Here is a 23,462-nt window from a genome sequence, read left to right as displayed (position 1 = left end):
ATACAATAGAAGAATTATAAAGTTTCTATAAATCTAAGTTTCTTTTTTTTTGTTACTCTTTTCTTTTCTTTTTTTTTTTTTTAAATAGTATTACCCAACAAACACTTCATTAACTTAAATAAAAAAATTCAAAATTCATGGGATTATTCTTGAAGGTACCTTTTTTCTCTTTTTTTCATTTTCGTTTATTTTGATCTTATTTTTGTTTTGTTTTGTTTTTTTCTTTTTGTTTATTAAGCGTATGGCGGGGACAAAACTATTCTAAGATGTCAGTAATTTACTTCTTTGTAAATAATTATTTAATGGAAGCGTATAACTTTCGACACAAATATTGTTTGTTTGTTTTGTTTGTTAAAATCGTAACTAGCAATGAGCTGAATTTAACAAATTTCACTTGGACAATGATATAGCAAGAGAATATTTAAGAGTATTATCACACAGATATCTTAAATGACGTATAGAGACTTATACATGATACATAATACTTTAACAGTTACGACAAATGGCTCACTTTCTTTCTTTCTTTCTTTCATTCTTTTTTTTTTTTCATCTTTTTCCAAATTTCATTTTCATCATCATCACATCAAAAACACGAACTAGAGATTTTGGTTTATATCCTTATTTTTTTTTCCTTTTCCTTTTTCTTTTTTTGAATAAGCATTATTGATTATAATCAAGTAATGATGCTTTCGCTACTAAATTTGATAATGAACCTATTTCTAAAAAAAAATCAGTTTCTTTTTTTTTTGTTTTTGTTTTTTTTTGTTTTGTTTTGTTTTGTTTCAAAGTAAACCATTATTACACGCACACATAATTAGATATTTTTCTTTTCACTTAAAAACTCACTGTTTTCATCACACGAACGTATTGAATCATCATCATGAGTAGTCAAATTCTCGGAATTATTATCCTTATATTTTTTAAATATTTTTCGACACTCTTCAGTGTTATCTACACTATTCTTATTAGAAGTTGATTGTTCAGGAGCACCCAAATGAAATGACGTTAATTTTAATTCTGTTTCATTACGTTTCAATTGTTTTTGATCTAACGTCAATGGAGATACACCAGCAGCACCATGAGTTGTTGTTGTTGTTGTTGTTACCAGAGTACTCGATGATTCGTTTTGATGAACAATGTCCTTTTTTATCGATTCGTTATTTCGTGATTCTAAATTACTAACACTTATTTCGTTGGGATAAACACTACGGGATTCATTATTATAAGCTACATTTTTATCTTTTAATAATATTCGATCATTACATGCATCATTTTTATCATCATTTTTATCATCATCATCATCATTATCATCATCATTTTTCTCCACAGGCACCACTTCTTTAGATGTATAATCATCGCTCTTAGTTCCAGTTGGTGAATCTTTTTCTTCAGCTATTCTCGGTAATTGTGTACTACCGCATGCATTAGAAATACCAACGTTAGCGATATTAATCGAAATTCCGTGTGTCAATTTTGGATAATCTACTACCACATTTTTTTGTTCTCCGCACACTTTTTTCTCTCCTTTAATATCACTAATAATATCTTTATTCATATCACCTGACTCTTCAAAACTTTCAACGTGAGACGACGTTTGAGCGATTGTCACACGCGGTGTTACTTTAACAACGCTATTTGCTAAGGGAGATATCGATGTTTTGTTTTCAGCTGAACGAGGATGTAATCTATCAGGGCTGAGAGCTCTTCTTAAAAGTGGTGACCCTGGTTCCGCTGATTTTGGACGTCCATATCCTTTTTTCTGGCTATTAGGTGCTGACAAACATACACCTAAGTAATAGAAATAAATTCAACAAGTTATTATATCTAAAAATTTATAACAAAAGTATATAAAATGAATTTGTCGTAATACCTGGGCTATATGATTGCGTAGTATTCGAACTACCAGGTTGATGTCCAGTAGGAAATGCTAAAGGACTTGGACTTCTCGTTGGACTAGCAGGAAGTGGCGAAGGACTGGGTGTTCTAGCTAATGGAGATAAAGGTATATGTCCTACAGACTTTCTACGATTTGAAGAATGAATATTCTTTGCAGCAGTATGTAATTTATGTTTTAAACCGTGCAAAGTACTTGGTCTTTGATAATGCGATTGATTAGACAAATTTCCAATAGAAATATTAGAACCTGGTGAAGAGGAATTAGGACTTGAACATGGAGTTGAATTTCCTGTTGAATGATAGGACTCTGAATTGGTACGATTTGCTGGTGGTGAAGGACTGCAGACGGACTTTGTACATGCACCATAATGAGGTGTAATATCTTGTGAGCGTGTAAAGGATTGAAAAGATCGACTAGGGGTCACCATAGAAGGTGAACAAATTCCTGCAGCCATCTGAAATTAATGTAGACATATTGAAAATGTATAATATCATATTAATAATATATTTTGCCTTATTCTTGTTTAAAAGCGTAGTAGTAAGTATGTGTATTGGTTGCGCGAATTTCTGTAAAATCTACGCATATGTTAATCAAAATCAATTTATCTGTATATATCAATATTGTGTTGTAAAAAAGCTTTGGTATAAATATGAATTAAACAATGAATAACATATATTTAACTGAATAAAAAAGAAAAATAAATAAAACCAATTGCCGGAAGGTATAGAAAGCTAAAAAATGTATAAAAGAAATCATACCATAAGTGGAGGTTTGTTGTCACTGGACAGAATGGGTGCTGACAATGGACAATTGATACTTAATGGCTGCAATAAAACATAAAATGCACTTAACGTAACGAGTGTGTTGTAGGCTTGTATTATGTCGTTTGGCTTTTATTTCTCTGGCACGTGTGTGTGCAAACAAATATGCAGTGAAAATTAAGCGTTATGCCATTATTAAAAAAAAATATATCTTAATGTTTTAATGTGAAACATAAAAGTATTGCAAGTATATATGTATAATAATAACAATTAGACATAATGAAGAAAAAATAAATGATAACCCTCATGTATACCTGTTGCATTTCTACACTAGCACGTTTTGAACTTATTCGTTTAAAGAGAGACGTTTTTCGTTTCTTGTCAGAAAGCTCTCGTTTTTGTTTCCTTTGTTTATGAAAAGTTCTGCGCGCCATTTTACTCTGCGTAAGATCTCTTTTTCTACCGCCAGATTTAATACTGGTATTTTCTAAAGGTGTACTACGTAAAGTAACATGGTCACCGCTACTCAGCATTAATTGGAGAACTTGAGTGTGATATAACCCTTGTACAGGTTCTCCATTTATATGCGTTATTAGATCTCCTGGCCTTAAACCAGCTTCAAACGCTGGACTCGATTGATCAACGGCCTACATTTGGATATATATTTTCATATTTATCAATTTTTCAATTGCATGGACAAATTTGAAATAATATTATCTTCTGAACGTACCATTACTAAATGATGCATAGTGTAAAAATCACTGTCACCATAATATACTCTGATGGTATGCACAGTGAAACCAAACCCACATGGTCCTCTTCTTATAATGATGGGTGGTTTTAAACTGGTTACAAGAGGACTTAATTCTCGACATGGAGATGTGTCTCTTGAAGAAGCAGTAGAAGATCCACCAGGTGATTCGATAGATTGATTACTGACTATAGAGTCATCTAAAAGTTTAAATAATATTAATTAACAAATATTATATAATTAATTATTTAAAAATGTTTAAAAAGAGAACTATATAAAAATCATTATTTAGATAGATACATACAAGTAAATTCACTGGTTGGTATTACCAGTGATAAACCACTAGTTGATGCAGACTTAATAACAGACCTTGACTTAGATTTATTTGTTGGTAAAATGGGAACTGCACTATAAGATTCAAAGGAATCAGTACTGGAATTATGTTTATCTTCCAGGATTTCCTTATTCGCTGCTGTTAAATCCAATCTATAAATACATAACATAACATAAGTAATTAATTTATATTTAACATCAAATAATGATGATGAAAAGAGATGTAGGAAATTGGATAAGTGATTGCTGATTGATATTCAACATTTAATAATATTAAATAATTATTGAAAATAAAATAATATAAGGAAATAATTATAATCAAATAAAATGGCATAAAAAAAATATAAAAATTAGGGAAGGAGAGACTATTAATTTATGTGTATATTGGCAAGGATATAGGTCAATGACTCACATGTGCTCATCATCAATAGGAATACTGAACCTGGGCAGCTTATCACGAGCATGTGTGTGACGTTTCCTTTGTATCTGTGGACTGATATCTTCAGATTCTGTTTGTGAAGAATCCGGAGTACTCAAATTAACAAAAGTATTTTCTGATTGAATATTTTTAACCACAGTCAATTGAGATTCGGTAGTACCACTAGAAATAGAACCAATAGATGATATGTTTGATTTTGTAGGCCTATTTGGATTTTCAATACATGGAGCTGTCTTCATTGAAAGTAACGCTCGATTTTTCTCGGAATTTTGACTTGTATCTAAGAGTTTAGACGTAGTAGTAACAGTTGAAGTAACGCTTGTATTTGATGCAATAGAAAGTTGTGAAACTGTGTTTTCTAATTCAGTATGGAATGGTTGCTTCTTAGAATCCGTTTCTGGTTCTGTATTCGTTTGTTGTGGACGGCTTTGAGAAATTTTTCTTGATTGTGGAGAATATGAAGAAAATGATCCAAATAAAGGTGAATCATCAGTGTCATCTGTATCATCACCTATATCATGATTATATCTATCCATACGAGCTATAAAAATGATTTAAAATAATTTATGTGTGTTCAAATATATATATATATAAAGCAATTTAACAACGTCATGTGAAATACTTTAGACATCTTACTATCAAAGTAACTCGTATCCTCGTCATCAACTAATTGTGGTACAAATTCAGCTTTTTGTCTAAGAAGACTATTCCAATTAACACCATAAAAATAAGGATGATCTTTAACTTCATGTGGACCACCAGTTCCTAATCGATCTCTAGCACTTTGTTGTAATAATGCAGTGATGATATCCTTAGCTTCAGGATGAACTGGCCAATCATTTTCATCTGGCCATTCTATGTCATCTAAAAATAATATATAACAATATTAATATATGTAAGATCAATGTTATTATTTACAAGTATCAATATTAACCATTAACAGTATGAGCAAACAGTTCCTCAGGTGTTTCACCAAAGAAAGGAACACAACCAATAAGAAATTCATAAAGTATAATTCCCATGGACCACCAATCAACAGGTTTTCCATATCCTTGTCTTAATATAACTTCTGGTGCAATATATTCAGGTGTGCCAAATACTTGTTTATCAGAAAATTGTCGAGTATCTCTATCTATATATCCTTCATACAGATTTGTTGCCACTACAAAATTAAATATATGCATTAAATTATTGCGAAAATATATATACATATATATATATATACACTTATATTAAAACACATTTACTTACGAGACATAAGTCCCATTTTGCTAAGACCAAAGTCTGTAAGTTTAATGTGACCCAATGCTGTAATAAGTAAACTATAACATATGAAATTTTAATTAGTAAATATAAAATCATTAAATATATTACTATTTATATATACATCAAAGTTTATATAATATAAATAACCATACTTGTCAGGTTTTAAATCCCTATGAACAATACCATAATTATGTAGGTATTCTACAGCTAAAACAGTCTCTGCAAAATAAAACCTTGCCATATCTGATGGTAGTGGACCAATATTTTTTAAAAGATTCGCACAATCTCCACCCTCAACATATTCCATTACAAGACATAAATGTTTCTGAAATAAACATTTGTATATCACTTATTAATTATAAAAATAATATTGTAACAATAGTTAAATATTGCATAATATTTAATATTAAAATAAATAGTCTACCTTAGTTTCAAAACTACAATACATAGATACCACAAAAGGATTATCTGTAAAACTCATGATATCTCTTTCAGCAAATACTTGTTCAACTTGATTACGGAGCATTAAATTATTTTTATTAATTTTCTTCATTGCAAATCTTTGTCTGGTTGTCTTTTCTTTAACTAAGTACACTGCTCCATATGCCCCATTACTAATAAGTTTGAGTACCTCATAATCACTTTCACAAGGAATACGTTGAGATTTGTCTTCATCTTTGTTAGGACTCGACGTTAATTGTAAGTTACTATCACTAGAACTTGCAGAATCTTCCAACTTGTTCAAATCTTCTTGTAATTCTGTAAAAATATTATAATAAAAAGTATAATAATTATTTGTTCATTCAAGATACAAATTTAATATACATATGAAGTCATTTATGTATGTACCAGTTATTGGATCTCTATTCAAAGAAAGCTTATGGATAATATACTGAGGAATATCAGTTTTAACTCCTGCATTAAATTTAGCTTGACCCTCTGCTTGTTCAAGCAAATGATAAAATTCTTCTGGATCAAATTCTAAACATTCTAATAATCGTGCAGGACGTGAGATCACTAATAAAAGTTTTTTAATTAAACCAGTCAATCGTGTTGCAGCTTCTAATGATTTTTCCTTCGTCTATATAAAGATAAAATTTATTATTAACAATCATCAATTGTTTAAATAAATAATTCATCTTTACATTGTAAAATAATATAAACTTACATCCATCAATAGATGTTCCAAATTTTCGCTCATTTCATAAAAATATCTTGTCGTGATCAATTTCTCTTGTGACTTTTGTAAACAATCTCTTGCCATTTCAATCACTTGATGATGAACAAAACGTAAAATTGGTAAAGAATCTGGAGTCATGTGTGCCTTTACTTCACGTTCATCAATTTCTTTGTTTTCATTAATAAAATTTGTCAAACGTTCTTCCATTTGTTGTGTAGCCTAATTAAAACATATTATTTAATTAAATGACTTTATTTTTATTATTTTTTATATTATATATATTACTTAATATATAAATTATACTTTTGGAAATCGTTCCTTGTACAAAGTATTCATCATGACAATTTCACTATCAAGAACAGGTGACCGACTCGGACTACTGTAATTTCAAAAATATTATTTTATTAATAATATATATTTTGTTTTTAAATCAAACAACATGTTATAATTGTATGTATATATTGAAATTAAATTTTAGGAATTATATTTGTCATGGAGTTTGTACCTTAAGCTTCGTGACCGTGGTCGATGTAATGGCGATTTACGACCTTCTTCATCAAGACTACCAGAAATGGTAGAACCAGGAAAACCTGGATGCGATGAACATGGTGTTCCAGGTTTAGAAAAGTGGCAGGATAACATGCGTAATTCATCTTTAGTTGGAATATTTGGTAATTGATGTAAACGTTCTTGACTCGAACATTGTGACTAAAAGAAAACATATATAATATGTTTATATAATTTATATGAATAATACAAATACATATATTTTGAATGAATGTTTAGTATATAAAAATACGTACAGAAACATTACTTGAACCAGGTGTTGTTCCATAACCGCTAGACGGTAAACTTGCAACTGACCATCTTCTACCATCACCAGTCCCTGTAGCACCCCCAATCCTAAAGTATAATTATCTTTGTATTACTATTTAATATGCAAAACCTAATTTATAGTATATTAATAGTCTGTTAATAAATATAAAAGTATATATTATTAAATAACACAATAACTATGCAATAAACTAATCAATTTATTGAATTCTATTGAAAGAACTGAATTATATACCTTTTAACAGGAGCAAAAGCAAAATGTGGACTGGATGACATCCTAGGACTTTCTAGAGGACTGCCTACAATTGGGATGAAAGCTGTATTTGGAAATAATGAGAGAAAATTAATTGACTATTTTCTAAAAACAATATAATTACAAAAATATACAAAGGAGAAAATATAAAATATTATTATATTTATTTATTTCATCTATTCTACAAATAATAATAATAAAATATTCTATAACTATAATTCTATAAAAAGAAAAACAAAATATATAGATTCTTTTATTTTAAAGAAATCTTTCATCAAAGCAATATTTTGAATTAGGAGAAAATATTGAATGTAAAAACCTAATGCTTAACATACCCGATAAAGGTGAATGACAACGTGGTAGAGTAGGTGATGTTGTAGCAATGAATGATTTACGATGAGCTGCTTTAGCAGATCGACGAGGAATGTTTGGATCACGCTATGTAAAAAAAAAATAAAGATTGCATTAGATTAAATACAGATCTAACTGAATAATAATAAAAATAATAAGATGACTAACCATGTGAACTGACAAAGAAGGGGCTGATTTCCCAATAGCTGAATTCCGCATACGAACTAAATTTGATAATTCTCCGCTAACTATAAAATGTTAGTAACATTAATATAATCAATTAAAAATTGTCAATATTAATAAAGATTATATAAGAAAATAATAATTAACCTGGCCGAACAGGAGCCTCTTTACTTTCAACTTTAGATATTATTGTAGTAGAACGATTAGGTGTTTGTTCCGTACTACAATTTGTTTCATTTGGATCCATTTGATCAAATACAAGAACTCGTGCAGAATTACCGTGTGACCGTAAACGTGGTCTACTTGGTCTATTTCTACTTTGTTCCATATTTGTAAGTTAAATTTTCATTTATTTAATTGTAGACATTTAACTGTAAACAAAGAAGAACTTTTTAATAATATCACAGAGTATCAAAATAAGAAAGACAACAAAATAATAGAAAATAAACGTATTATTGTTAAATCAATACAAAGTTATATATTTTATATATTTATAAATTTGTTTCATTCTTTTTCAATTACATTTCAATATTATCAATCAATACAAAAATTATACGCGAAATTAAACGATTTACTAACTAATTTCTTTTTAATAAATAATATATATATATATATATATATTATTAAACACTTGATTATTGAAAACAATGATAATTTAAAACATTGAATAAAAATATGCAAGAGTAAAAGAATGACAAACGATAAATAATACAAAATTAGATATTCATTTAATGAAAATTATATACAATTCTATAAAAGAATACTAATTTGTCATTGACATAGTACAATGTTAACACATTGAACACGTAAGTTATTTTCCGACGTATAGAACAAGTACACGATATATACATAAATGGTTGCAATCAACAACAACGATCGTTAACATAAAAAAATTACTGTATTATTTGAGATAGGGGTATTTGTAATATGTGTGTGTATGTGTGTATGTGTATCTATATGTGTATATAACTTTATGAAAAAAAATCTATAATAGAAGAAAGTTGAAGATTCAAAATGTATACTAATAAAAAGTGACACGAAGAATATTAGTGAAATGATAGGAAAGAGTGAATGTAATTAAAGATAAAATCGTTGTAAATTTTGATTACCGGGAAGAAAGAATCATCCTTGTGGAAACAGCAATCCATAAGAAGATTAAGAAGGTGTTGATAGTTGTGAGACTAGATTTGCATTATTCTTCTTGACGAAAACATTAAACAAGAAATATGAAAGAACCGTAAATTTTGATTCATGATGGACGTATACAGAGAGCTTTACTCGTGCACGCGCAAATACACGCATCCATGGCCGCACTGTATGACACTTTACGATTGTATATAGTACAAGCATACTCTGTTCGTTTCTTGATGTTTGTCCTATACTTCCCTCTGTCGGACGCCATGTTGTGAAAAGTTACAACTACGTCAGGTGTTAAAACTAATTTTTAACTATATCTATTAATAGTAAAGATTTTATTATTTATTTATATATTATTTTATTTATTTCTATTATATTTATATATTATATACTTTTTTTTTTGCAAATAATTCGTTAGATTTATTTTAATAAAATTTTTTTAATATACTAAATATATTATTCGTTTGATTTAATCATTTGTATGCATTTACTTATATACGTACATTTGTATTCACCTATATCCTAACCATTTATACTCGAGGTCAGATCTGTTTCTATATGTGTACGTACATAGAAATAGAAAATTGACTATATTTGAGAAAAAATAATAGATAAGTGTATAACCATTACTCATGATAAATATGTATAATATTAATTTATCATAAATTTTACCTATTGATAAGTTTCTTTCTATTTTACTTAAGTAAATATTTACTAATAAAAGTTGCACACTGTTTTTCTTCTTCTTGGTTGATACATGTTTGAATATTTGTCAATCGATAATATTTCAATCATTAATTATTATTCGCCAAAAATATCTAAAGTATTAAGATGATACGATGTTTAAAATAAGATGTTTTTCTTTTTATCTTCACACCATTTGTTTTAAAACATAACAGATTTTGTTTCGAATTAATGATATAAATATAAATCGTTTTATTTAAATAGATCTATTTTTATCATTTTAAATAGATCATTAACGTTAACGCAATACAGATTTAAAGTATATATCTTATGAGTTATTATTACAATAGTAATACACAATATATATGCAAATATAAACAACATATATATATATACTTTTTATACAAATGAAGTATGTAGGTAAGGTAGAAAACTTGTTAATTTATTCATTTTTAAATGTCACTTTCTGCCTTACCGACTGTCACTAAAAATGTGCAGTGGCGCTGATATTAAGAACAATAAAAACTAAGAATTATTAATATTATTATATTAATTTCAAGTTGAATAAATATAAAAGCAACGTAATATTTAGATACTATGTAGTTTCAAATAAAATTGGTAGTGAGGACCATTTATGTAATTTTTTATTAATGAGATTGATTATTCAAGTTTATCCATATAAAGGTTATTTTTTCTTACAAATTTATTTAATAATAAAACATTTGAATTTATTTAAAAAAAAGATTTATACATGTAAGTAATTTCTAATATAACTGTAAATATTAATATGTAGTAATATTGTTCATGAATTTATATACAACATATGTTACATGAATATTGTGAAAACAATTATTTCATAATTTACATAATCTCTTTTTCTCTGCAATTATTTTGTTTATATTTAAAGAAAAATAAGATGTCATCTATATTTAAATCTAAGATATAAGAATAATTTTGTTTATTTTTACAGTAAAATATTTCAATATGCTTTGGATACAAAAAGCAATGCAACTTCGGTGCATTCAATTTTGTAAAGTCAAATCTATGATTTGTATAATTTCAAGTCGTCAATCTAGCAGGTATTCTAAAATTTGTACATTACGTACAGAGGTATCTTTGAAACAATTCAAAAATATTAATTATCAAAAGATATGTGATTTTCATACAACATCTAAATTATACGTACCACCAATTTTTGCTGTCATTTTACGTCCAATTTTGAGATTAGGTGCTTTTTTACTTGGACGTGGTATTAAACAATGGTGGAAACGAAAATCTACTGAAGAGAAAGAACAATATAAAATGTTGTTTAAAGAAAATAGAAACATGTTTTTAGGTAAATGAATTCTATTTGAAAAAATATTAATATTAATATATCAATTTCTTATTTATAATGTTTCTAGGATCGTTGAGTTTATTATGTTTTATGTTTATTTTATATTATTTAACACACCTTGAAACTGATCCAATAACTAAACGAAAGAGATTTATAATATTTAATAAAAGGGAACAAGCAGCATTAGGCAAATTAATTCTTGAATTGGTGAGATTCATATATATCTCTTATTATATTAGTTTAATTGTAAACATAATTAACAAGATATTTTATACTGAAACTGTATTAGTATGTTATTAATTTTTTTAGCATTTAGAAGAACATAGAGCATCATTGGTACCATACAATCATCCTGCATATAAAAGATTAATAACAATTATACAAAATATATTGAACAAAAATAAAGATTTGAGTGGTGTTGATAAAACAGAATGGACATTAAGTGTCATTGATTCTCCTATTAGAAATGCATATGTCTTACCTGCACGTATCAAAGAAAAAAAAAAGAAAAAATAGTCTAATATTTCAATTAAATATTCGAATGATTTTAAAGTCAATTATTTTTAGGGAAAAAATATATTCTTCTATTTGGGTGTTTTGGATATTATTGATAATGATGATCAATTAAGTATTATACTTGCCCATGAAATGGCACATGAATTGTTATTACATTCGGTAATTAATAAGAAAAATAAACAATTTCTAATTTTAATGTCATCATTAGAAATTTTCCAAATATAATAATTAATATTGTTTTTTAATTGTATAACCAGGTTGAACAATTTTCACATGCTTTATTAGTAGACGTCATAATGGTAATTCCTATTTTATTACTTTGGGCATGTTTTCCTGATGTATTAGCATTTCTTTTGCAACTGATTGGACAACATATTATAGATCTTTTACATAATTTACCATTTAGTAGAGCATTGGAAAATGAAGCTGATCTTGTGGGATTAGGTTTAGCTGCAAGAGTAAGTCACATATTGTTATAGACCAGGAGGGGATCGGCAATCTGCGGCTCGCGAGCCACATGCGGCTCTCTGCGGCTCTTTAGTTATAACGAGGAACTGATGAATAAATAGATTAGATTTTTTTTTTATTAAAAAACTTTATTTATACGAGTATTATTTATTGTTGGCAAGAACAATATTTGGTGGCTGTTTAAAAACATTGAAATTTAGTAAATTGTAATTTTTGGCTCTTCCAACTGAAAAGGTTGCTGACCCCTTTTTTATAGACCATAAATGTATCATACGAAATTTTGTAAAAATATAAAAAAATATGAATATTTCAAGGCTTGCGTAGATGTACGTGAAGCAGTTGTCTTTTGGGGTATTATGAGAACACTTTCAGAAATGAATTTAGCAATGGATATTGTACCTTGGTTATCAACACATCCTGCTCACGGTGACAGAGAACAAAGTTTGAATAACAAATTACCAAAGGCTATAGAATTAAGATCTTTATCTGGCGTATGTTTATAACAAAATATTATTTTATATCAATAAGAGATAAATTGAATTATTATTATTTCTTTTTTTTTGTGAATGTTAAAATTCATTGCATTGTGTTGTTTCAGTGTCCAGAATTAAGTCCAATTGATCCAAGAAGTAAATTTTACAAACGTTCTATGAAAGATCACGAATATTATTTTAAACAAAAAGGAATAATACCAACGTAACATGAAGAAACATCGAATGTTTATTACACAACTTCGCGAATAATGTATTATTTTTATAATAAAATTCCTTTTTTTTTTTTTTTTTACAGAGAATCATCAATCACAATATTTTTCATTAAGAAAAAATTAATATTATCTCGATAATTTCAATTAATCATTGCAATACAAAACTTTATAATTATAAATTTTGGTATTAAACGTATTATTATATAATTAATATGTATACAGGTATATTATATCAAATAAAAATACAGTATTATATATTATATATATATATAATATAAATGTATAGTATATTTATATTTACAATATTAACAGTGATATGAATCATTTATACATAGAGACAATGATATTTATATGTATATATATATATATACATATACATATATGTGCATATATATATATATATATACATAAATAAGAACATTTATATAATGATTTGAATGATCGTCAATTTATTTTAGATTTTTTAATGGAATTAACATATTATGTATGAGTTGATTTAAAAAGAATTGTGTTTAAAAATATATCAACAAAAAGTATAATTATTCAGGCTATTCAATTTACAGAATTAATATTTAGAAAAAATATCATTACATACATCAGAGAGAGAGAGAAAGAGAGAGAGAGTCTTATATTTATCTATGCGTATTACAATTTAATTTCTAAAAAAATAAAAATTACAAATATAATTGTTCATATTGATATTATTATTATTATTACAATTAGTAATAATTTTGTGTGTGTGTGTGTGCTAAATGTGAGTATAAATTAAATTAATTATTATTTTTTGTTTTTATTTTGCATACCATATAATAGAAACATAATTAATATTATTTTTTAAACTAGATATAAAGAAAAAGATAAATCAGAAAAATCTATTTTTAATAAACATAATTAGCTATTATGCTAAATGCTTTTTTTTTTTTTTTTTTTTTTTTTTTAAGTATCAATTAACGTTGTTTTTCTTATCATGGAAGTTTTTTTTTTCTTTTTTTTGTAGCTTTGAATGCAATCATGGTTCTCTTTGCGTGCATGATGTTTATATATTGATAAATATATTTTGTATATTTTTTTTTTTTTTTTCAACATATATATATCATGTGGTAGTATGAAAACCACTATTTGGTGAAATGGAGGAGGATCTTTGTCGTCGTCCAGGTGCCACTAAGGATATGCGCTGATATTATTTACTACAAAATTGTTCAGCATAAATATGCATTCATTTTGTGTGTGCAATATTTGACATATCCTTATGTATCATGTTTTTTTTTTTTTTTTTTTTTATGGTATATTCGTAATCATTTACAGGTATTATGGGCAATGAATTCTTCACTGTATCCATATATCCTTTAAGATTACTCGACCAGTGATTATTTCTATCACACGGTCTTTATAATTGTTTTAAATATGCACCTGGTAATCATTAATTACATCTGCATTGCATGAACAGAAATATTTAATTAATATTTAAAAAAAAAAAAGAAAAGAAAAAAAAATTTAAAAAAAAGTAAAAAAAAAGATTAAAAAAAAAAAAAATATATAAAATATTAATAATATTTTTTTTTGTTTTTTTTTGGAGAACTTCACGCATTTTCAAATTAAAAATTGTGCACCATATGTGAACCATTAACATTTATGGATAATGATTAATACAAATAATAAGATTATTAAAATAATAATGTGATAATTATGATCACAGATATAATGCATACATATATATGTATGTATGTATATATATAAAAATATTGAAATTTCAAATATTAATTAATTTATACTCGCATTTAAAATGTTGTTTAAATTTGCTTATTTGAAGTATGTAAAAATGTGTAGTACAACCAACACTCATCTAATAATATTAATTTTTCTTTGTTTGTTTCTTTATTTATTTATTCATTTATATGAATTAATTATTCATCTTATTATTGTATGTAAAAATCTATCGAGACTTTGAAAATCAGAATCATTTTCTTTCTATTGTATTGTATTGTAGTCTCTTCAAATTTATCATTATAAAATGAAAATATAATATTTAAAATGATAATTAATCGAAATAATTATTTTACATTGTAATTATAGACATTTCATCTGTATATATGTGTGTGTGTGTGTTGAGTGTGTGTACTTTAATTCACAAGTTTGTTTGTTTGTTTGTTTTTTAATTATTTTGATTTTGTACCTTCATAGGCGTAAAATTAATTTACTTGTATAACTTATTTAAAATTAATTTAAGGATTATCATCCCCCCCTTTTAAAAGCCACTTTATCAAACTGATATATTAGAAATGTTGGTTTGGTAGATGATAGTGAGTACCCCATCGTGGGCCCCCCCTTACAATGGGCCCATGCTTTTCTTTTTTTGTTTGACTTATTTGATAAAGTGACTTTTGTAATACCCATGTATATATATATATATAATTAAATCATTATTTATATCTTACAAGTTATTACATACTGCATTTGTGTAATGTGTTTTAACATTTAACTTTCAGAGTTACCATTCACACATTTCTTATGAAATATTTCAAACATACAATGTTATTATTATTGATGTATGTTGAAGAAAAATGGCAATATATTTCAATGAAATTGTCTTTCTTTCCTTCTTTCTTTCTTTCTTTTTTTCTTTTCTTTCTTTAGACTTAACTTATGAATTAAGAAACTAAATTGGTAACTAAAACATAATCATTAGTATTACTTTAACAAATTTCATAATATTTTTTGTACAAATTAACTTTGAAAGTTAAATAAACAAGAGACAGGACGAATATTATATATGTAAATGACAACATGCAGTGTGTAACATTATTAATAGATTTATATACAAGAAGAATAAGGAGGAGAGAAGTTATGTTCTTTCCTCTTTTATTTTGATGAAGCTAATAAAAAAAAAAAAAAATAAAAAAAAAAAATAAGAAGAAAAAAAAATAAAGAGAAAGCTTCAGTTTATGATAGATAAACTATTGAACCCAAAATTGATTATTCATCATAATGATTCAAATAGTTTTATGCTGAATAATATTTTTTTTTTTTTTTTTTGATGAGAATGTGTGATCAAATATTATAAATCACGAATGAGAAATAGCAAATGGAGATGTTGTTGTGTTAAGTCATGTGATTTATAAAGTCAAATCTTTGTGAAAAATATCATATGGTTACGTTTAAGAGAAAAAAAAAAAAAAAAAAAAAAAAACAACGATTGAAATGATTTTTTGTGTTTTTACTTTTTGATGTTTTTTTTTTCTTGTTTTTTTTTTTTCCATAAAAATATTTGTTTATTCTCTAATGATCATAGATGTGCAAATTAATACACGAAGCAAATTGATTAATCTTTTATTATCCTTCATTGTTTATTTTCTTGTCTTTTCTTTTCTTTTCCTTTGGTAAATTTTTTACTTTCACATTAGCATTACTACCGTGTAATTAAAAAAGTTACATATCTACAAGAATTTTATACAAATATCCTTAGATTTCCCAAAACCCATCTTTGTTTTTTTTTCTTTTTTTCTTTTTATAATACAGATAATGTCTTTTTTAATGACAAGGTAGGAACACAGTAAGTAAGTAATTTATCATCGTGATTTATATCTTATCAAGAAATCTAAAGAATTCATACAGTCGTATCACACAAAAAAAAATAAAAAGAAAAGAAAGAAAGAATAATAATAATAATAATAATATTTAAATAAAAATAATAAAATAACAGTGTTAGGAAAAATCTTTGGCTTCCAATGATAAATTTGCAAATCTATGATATAGAAATATTAACTTAAAACTGACTTTTATATTCTAAATATTGTTTCTTTTTTTCTTTCTCGTAATATTCAATTACAAATGTCTTGGAGATAAACATATTTCATTTAAGGATAATTAAATGTAGAACATAATGGGGTTCTGTGTTTGCATCTATAATTGCAATTACTTTTAGTGAAATATGTTATAGATATCCAAGACTTTTAGCACCTTATTGAAATGAAATAAGATGATTTACAACAAACAAAACAAATCTGGAATATCATTTAAACCTTTTTTGTTTTTTTTTTATATATATATATATATAGAAATATTAAAATTTACTTACTGAATGCTTCTGATGGTATTTGACCACGTTTAAAGAATTCTTGAAATGCGGATAAAGCATTGTCATAGTTCCATTGAACTTCTTGTAAACATTTTAAACTCCATTCCAGATTCATATTAGTTTGTTGGCTCAATGTTACAATCATTTGTTGCTTCACAGTTTCCGACAATCCCGGAACTGTTTCTCCACCAGCAGTTGAGTTTGATGGTTTTGATGATACTGATGGTTCTTCAGACATTGGCTCTTCAGCCATTGGTTCTTCTGATATTGATTCTTTTTCAGTATTGTTCAATAAGAGCTTTCGTTGTGATTCGGTTGTGTTACTGATATGTAATTGTTCATTACAAATACAGTATCCACTACCTTGTGGTACTATAATAAAAGTTCTATTGAAGTAACGAACGTGTTCTTCTTTAGTTAGCTCTTTGAACAGTCCAGTTACTGTAACAAACATCAGTCTTTCCTGTAAAATAACAACATTAATTAGAATATGATGATAAAGTTTTTTATTTATATGAAAATAAGATACTTACAGTAACTAGATTGACGTCCATCGTAAATGTGCTTAAAACGTGTTTAGTTTGTGGCATTTCAGAGATAAATGATACTACAGGCAATTTGCCTTGTTTTAATAATTTTTGCCTTCTATTAGCATCATTTATTCTAAACAAATTTCTATTTTCTCCAGTATAAGAGTTCAATCTGAAAAAAAAAAAGAAGAAAGAGAGAGAAAGAGATTTAATTAACATTTGATTACATCCTAAAATCTTAATGCAACATTCATAAAATCATATTTACAAATATTGACTTACTTGTTAGCATGATGGGAATTAGTATTCACAGTCAAACTGAAGGATGCATGTTCATCATAAGCATCCAATAATGGTTGACGATTGCCACTATCGTAAACCATAAAGTATTGTTGCAAAAATTGACTGGCTATTTCTTGAGCTTTAGCATTTGAAGTAAATATGCGTTGGCTGGAAGGCATTTTTGATGCATCATCCATAACATCAAATAAGATTGGACGTGGTAGTTCTATTCCGTCCTGTATGATAAATCAAACACATATTCATGTTTTTTTAAATATACTAATGTTAACCCTTTGCACTCGAGGCCCTTTTTCACTTGCACTTAACCAGCAAACTCGAAACAATGTCAGCCAAATTAGGGAAATATTTTACACGTACTTTAAAAGTCATTTATATATCAAACAAACGTATACAACAAATAATTACATTTCATTAATTTATTTATTTTTATATCAAAAAACAATGCGATCAGAGTAAACCTTACAGACCCTTTTCAACTCTTTAAGTATATCTTAAAAGAAATATCTTATCACACATCGTAAATAAGCAAATTGAATAACAAAAGACTTTAAATCAGTTACCGGGCGCCGTATCAGCGTCACTCGAGTGCAAAGATTTAAATATAACTGTTAATTTAACACATTCACGGCCAAATAATTATTATTAATATAAACATTTATTTGTTATTTTTTTTTATTTTATTAGTGGTCGCGAATGTGTTACATGTTAGTTTGAAACTACAACTTACCAGTCGTAGAAGTTTGGGGAATCTTCTCCGCACATCGCTGTTTTGGAAAGAAAAAAAAAAGAACCCGGGGGCTCCGCATTAATAGAAAAGAAAAATTAAAAACATTATTAAGAATCTAATATTACATAAAATAGAAACTTACAATCTTTTATATGCTCATGAATTAATGTAAACTTACGTTAGAAAACATTAGAAGTGTTGTTGAATATAAATATGTATATAGTTTTTAAATATGTAATGTGAAAAATGAAATTAAAAATAAAAGTAAATAAAAAAACAAAACAAAACAAAATAATTGTAACAAATTAAAGATAAAACACAAGCTTACGCTGCATTATTATTATTATTATTAACTGGCATTAAGAACTCGAAAGTTCATTGCCGCAAATACCAAATAATCCCGGAGCCATTGTTTCCGTCCCTGAACGCAATCCTTCAATTCGCGATCATCGTATCCTATTTCTTTCAGGTCCCTTCTAATATTATCCTCCCATCTACGTTTCGGTCTACCTAGTGGTCTTTTCCCGTTTGGTATACCGACCAATATTTTGTGCGTCGTTCGATCCTCCCCCATGCACCGAACATTTTACGAACAACTTTGTTTTCGAAAACTCTACATTTCTTTTCGTCCTGTAACGTAAGCGACACCACGATTCGCTACCATAAAGGACTACCGGCAGGATGATTGTCCTATATATCCTGATTTTCAATTACCTAGACAGCAACCGCGAGCTGAGTAATTTGTTAACCGAATAAAAACATGAATTGTCTAGATTGATTATTTTCTTAAGTTCTTCGTTAATTTCGTCAGTCTGGTTTATGATCTGATCCTAAATACCTAAAGTTGCTGATCCGCTCAAAAGTTTTATCCCGGACGACCAAAGTTCCAATACTAGGCCTATTCTGAACTACTCTATCGATTACCATGCATTTGGTTTTACGCAGCATACCAATTATTTTAGATAAATTTCTGTTTCGAACAACAATGGCAATAATTTAACCATACATTACCTAATATAGTCACTCTGTCGGGATTTATACTTGTTGCATACAGGATTACCAGCTAATTTTAATTCTTCTAGTTTAAGATCCTTGACAAAGTCTAAATGATTTATTTCTCTTATCTGTAAATGAAAACATTGATTAATAACACAGCACTACTTTTTGCTTGTTAAACTTGTAAATAGAAAAAAAAAAAAAGAAAATATCTATTTACCTTATTATCGCCTATGTACAATATTTTCAATTTGGGAAACTTTTTATGAAGTACGTTGAGTTTTTCAATTAAGTTCAATTTGTTTCCGTCCAAATTTAAAGCTTCCAAATTAGGGATATATTCTGCGACAATATCCAATACAGTCATTAACATAACTGGACGAAATAATGCGCAGAAATAATCAGAAACAAGATCTGTAATATCAAGATAAATAAATTTAACAAATAATCAATTTATTTTGAATAATGTTGTTTATCTTTTTGTCAAGATTTATTCTTACCAGGATCTTGATGAAATTTAGATAAGTCTAATGCGTTGTTTTCTTGAACATATCGTTTAACCATAGCTTGCTTCATTTGTTCTTTTAATTTATCATTAATTTCACAATGTGGAAAGCCTGGTTTAACTCTAACTTGTAGTTTAAAACCATCAGTGGTTGTTATTTTTCGATCACAGGCAAGAAGTGCACTTGCAGTTTTATGATCATCAACATAAAAAACAGCTTCGGATCCCATAGTCTTGTACTGTAAACAAAATTAATATTAAATAAATTCAATGAAATTATTTTAAATACAAGTAATATTGTATTAATACGTATTATGTAATCTATATTTAATAAAAAGTTATTAACATTTATGTTAATATGTGACAGTGAGAAAAATATGCTTTTCATGAATGCTTTTATATACTTTTGATAATGTAATAGGTTATAAATGTAAAATAAATAATATTCTTATCAATAACGATGAAAATGTAATTAGTGTTTTTAGGTTAAACATAGATGATATGGTATATGAAGTAATACTTACCATAATGGGAACGAAAGTCTCAGGAGCAATATAACTCAAAAGATTATTTATTATGTAATCTTTTGTATACTGTTGTCCATATGGCACCTAAAGAACAATATATATTAATTAACATATTTGTCTTGCATTTCTACCATAGCATGATGAAAATAAATATACATAAAGTTATGTTTAATATTAATGACAAATATATTTGAATATTTGTTGAATATCATAGTAATGCTTTTTAAAAATTATTAAACACAAAATGAATGCAACAATGTATATTTATCAATGATTCAAAGGGTTAAACAGAAAGTTGTAGAAACTGAATTTAGAATAATATAAATATATGTATATTAATACTTACCATGATTTTATACCAATTAGCTTCACCAAGGGAAAGTGGTTGTCTAGGAACTAAGCCACCTCGGAAACCACGAGGTGGTAAAGGGCTGTTTCTTCCCCTAGATAACCCACGGCCTCTACCTCTAACAACAACTTGTCTATTATTGTTGTTATTATTATTATTATTATTGTTGTTAGAATTGCCTCCCATCGGAATATCTTCGTCAATAAGAGCATCTAGAAATAAATCTCTCACTACTCTCATATTTCTAGATGGCCTTGGTTGTTGTTTGAATGAAACACGAGGTCGGGAAGCATATCTTCCATCCCGTCTCAAGTGTCTATCATCGTGCCCTGGAATCATTAAAAAACAAATGTTAATTGATATATTATTTTGCTTGCTTTTTCGATATTTTTAACAATTATTAGAAAAAAGAAAAAAATGAAAAATTCAGAAAAAAATGATTTTTTTTTTTTTTTTGGAAATAGTATATTAAAAAATGAAAAATATATTAATAATTATTACGATATATAGAAATGGAAACAAATGCAAGCGATGAATAAAATATTGAAAATAAGTTTTCTTTGTTCTTAATTCAAGAGCGTTGTGTAAAGCGTAGTTAGATATAAATGATAATTTACCAAAGTAATGTTTTTCCTCAGTATTATTTACTCGTCCACCACGATTATTCCAAGCAGCTTTAGCCGATCTCTTAGGCATTTTGGCAAATATATTTTTTGTTGATACACTTTATAAACTCAAAAATATAAAACTTGTAACTTTGCACCTAATGCAATAGGTTAGAAACCAACACGACACCTTAACGAAGAAACTTACAACTGACCAGTACGAACACAAGAACCTAGACGACCGACCAGTTCAAGTGCAAGACTTAAAATGACGAATTTGGAGAAAATGGCTGTGATGGTCAGTACCTCGAGCCGCCGAAAGAGAAATTAACAAAATTGTAAAACTAAATGATTCTTATATTAAAGACAAATGAGGAAATATTCGATTCGAATATAAATTTTAATAATATTAAACGAACAAAAAAAATAAAATATTTTTATAATTAATAAATATTAATAAAAAAAGGAAAAAGTTATTTGATCGTAGCGCCACCAAGAGGTCACATTTAAAAGTTTTTCTTACACTCCACCACATTGATGACGCATAAGGAACTCTATGCAACAGACTATACTTTAAGGACTACCCGACTTTCTCATCTCAGACTATACTAAAAAATGCTATAGGATTATTCATACAAAAATAAATATGTTTTAAAATTCTAACATTTTAGCAAAGAATTCGAATTTTAAATGAAAATGAATAATAAAAATTAAACAAAACAAGAAGAAAATTTATAAATATACAGGTCTTTATACATATTTCTGTTTGCATATAATTTATATACAGATGAAAAATCGTATAATAGATGCTAGAATAGAAATTAATAGAAAATTCCTTTGTCAATGGAATTTCTATTCTATGAATCTATACAGCTATACAGAATTAAACAATTGAATGATTTTTTAATTATAGAAAAATTCGAATATTTTAATTCAAATATAAATGTTGGCAATATTGAAAGGAAAAAATAAATAAAAAATTCTATTATTATTTAATATTATTTCAAAAGAGAAAGTTTCTTGTACCGTAGCAACATCCTATAGATTTCTAACAAAAAAACCGGTTTTTAGATATTCCCTTCCCCCACTGTGATGACTCATGAAAGGCCCGACGGTACTAACTGTACCTTAGGGGGTATGTTTTCCTTTGTGTATATATCTACCTGAACCTTAGAGGGTACGTTTTCCTTTGTATATATATATATACCTGCAGAAATGCTATAGGATCTGTCGTGAAAGAAACGTATGTGAAAACTGTACATGTTCAAAAGAGAAATCGAATTTTTCTCTTTTCCAAATGTCTATAAACATATTTTGATGAATCTATACAGCTATACAGAATTAAACAATTGAATGATTTTTTAATTATAGAAAAATTAGAAAATTTTAATTCAAATATAAATGTTGGCAATATTGAAAGGAAAAAATAATTAAAAAATTCTATTATTATTTAATATTATTTCAAAAGAGAAAGTTTCTTGTACCGTAGCAACATCCTATAGATTCCTAACAAAAGAACCGGTTTTTAGATATTCCCTTCCCCCACTGTGATGACTCATGAAAGGCCCGACGGTACTAACTGTACCTTAGGGGGTAAGTTTTCCTTTGTATATATATCTACCTGTACCTTAGGGGGTACGTTTTCCTTTGTATATATATCTACCTGAACCTTGGAGGGTACGTTTTCCTTTGTATATATATATACCTGCAGAAATACTATAGGATCTGTCGTGAAAAAAACGTATGTGAA

At 27.2% G+C, this 23,462-nt stretch overlaps 3 protein-coding genes across 5 annotated transcripts; 1 reads left to right on the top strand and 2 right to left on the bottom strand.

The window, feature by feature from the left end:
* Positions 1–276: 276 nt before the first annotated feature.
* On the bottom strand, positions 277–9,683 carry dop (microtubule-associated serine/threonine (MAST) protein kinase dop). 3 transcript variants are annotated; one of them, XM_015333131.2, is made up of 22 exons: positions 9,358–9,682; positions 8,396–8,619; positions 8,234–8,313; positions 8,050–8,152; positions 7,697–7,778; positions 7,431–7,530; positions 7,133–7,335; positions 6,931–7,006; positions 6,616–6,846; positions 6,297–6,528; positions 5,872–6,206; positions 5,600–5,772; positions 5,433–5,503; positions 5,116–5,343; positions 4,818–5,045; positions 4,155–4,722; positions 3,714–3,895; positions 3,389–3,609; positions 2,973–3,305; positions 2,656–2,721; positions 1,871–2,351; positions 277–1,788 (listed from the first exon to the last, which is right to left on the bottom strand). In XM_015333131.2, exons 2-22 carry the CDS (start codon positions 8,574–8,576, stop codon positions 815–817), a joined length of 5,148 nt encoding a protein of 1,715 aa, XP_015188617.2. In that variant the 5' UTR covers positions 8,577–8,619; positions 9,358–9,682; the 3' UTR covers positions 277–814. The 3 variants fall into 3 exon arrangements, with proteins under 3 accessions (XP_015188617.2, XP_015188618.2, XP_015188619.2); XM_015333132.2 differs by having other exon boundaries at positions 4,185–4,722; XM_015333133.2 differs by lacking the exon at positions 2,656–2,721 and having other exon boundaries at positions 9,358–9,683.
* Positions 9,684–9,817: 134 nt separating this feature from the next.
* LOC107072860 (metalloendopeptidase OMA1, mitochondrial) lies at positions 9,818–13,182 on the top strand. The gene is made up of 8 exons (XM_015333135.2): positions 9,818–10,822; positions 11,040–11,405; positions 11,473–11,612; positions 11,715–11,888; positions 11,973–12,080; positions 12,179–12,379; positions 12,704–12,880; positions 12,988–13,182. The coding sequence occupies exons 1-8, from the start codon at positions 10,720–10,722 to the stop codon at positions 13,087–13,089; spliced, it is 1,371 nt and encodes a 456-aa protein (XP_015188621.2). The 5' UTR covers positions 9,818–10,719; the 3' UTR covers positions 13,090–13,182.
* An 881-nt stretch (positions 13,183–14,063) lies between these two features.
* Positions 14,064–21,987, bottom strand: LOC107072859 (nuclear RNA export factor 1). Its single transcript, XM_015333134.2, has 10 exons — positions 21,725–21,987; positions 21,105–21,436; positions 20,756–20,842; positions 20,227–20,470; positions 19,947–20,140; positions 19,742–19,854; positions 18,731–18,767; positions 17,983–18,218; positions 17,704–17,872; positions 14,064–17,633 (listed from the first exon to the last, which is right to left on the bottom strand). The coding sequence occupies exons 1-10, from the start codon at positions 21,801–21,803 to the stop codon at positions 17,163–17,165; spliced, it is 1,962 nt and encodes a 653-aa protein (XP_015188620.2). The 5' UTR covers positions 21,804–21,987; the 3' UTR covers positions 14,064–17,162.
* Positions 21,988–23,462: the final 1,475 nt, after the last annotated feature.

This window comes from Polistes dominula, unplaced genomic scaffold, assembly GCF_049000335.1.
Source record: "Polistes dominula isolate Pdom_NZ unplaced genomic scaffold, Pdom_raw_medaka scaffold_35, whole genome shotgun sequence".
Classification (NCBI taxonomy): Eukaryota; Metazoa; Arthropoda; class Insecta; order Hymenoptera; family Vespidae; genus Polistes; species Polistes dominula.
The sequence above is the reverse complement of the archived record's forward strand: the minus strand, read 5'-3'. Positions and strand labels throughout refer to the sequence as shown.

Excerpts from the sequence above, each read along its gene's own strand:
- dop (XM_015333131.2), bottom strand. The coding sequence starts at position 8,576 with ATGGAACAAAGTAGAAATAGACCAAGTAGACCACGTTTACGGTCACAC. Across the intron at positions 6,207-6,296 it reads GAATAGAGATCCAATAACTG|AATTACAAGAAGATTTGAAC; the intron begins GTACATACATAA and ends ATATTTTTACAG. Across the intron at positions 4,723-4,817 it reads GGATACGAGTTACTTTGATA|CTCGTATGGATAGATATAAT; the intron begins GTAAGATGTCTA and ends TCATTTTTATAG.
- LOC107072860 (XM_015333135.2), top strand. The coding sequence starts at position 10,720 with ATGAGATTGATTATTCAAGTTTATCCATATAAAGGTTATTTTTTCTTA. Across the intron at positions 11,406-11,472 it reads AAATAGAAACATGTTTTTAG|GATCGTTGAGTTTATTATGT; the intron begins GTAAATGAATTC and ends TAATGTTTCTAG. Across the intron at positions 11,613-11,714 it reads GCAAATTAATTCTTGAATTG|CATTTAGAAGAACATAGAGC; the intron begins GTGAGATTCATA and ends TAATTTTTTTAG.
- LOC107072859 (XM_015333134.2), bottom strand. The coding sequence starts at position 21,803 with ATGCCTAAGAGATCGGCTAAAGCTGCTTGGAATAATCGTGGTGGACGA. Across the intron at positions 20,843-21,104 it reads CTAATTGGTATAAAATCATG|GTGCCATATGGACAACAGTA; the intron begins GTAAGTATTAAT and ends ATTGTTCTTTAG. Across the intron at positions 17,873-17,982 it reads AATTCCCATCATGCTAACAA|ATTGAACTCTTATACTGGAG; the intron begins GTAAGTCAATAT and ends TTTTTTTTTCAG.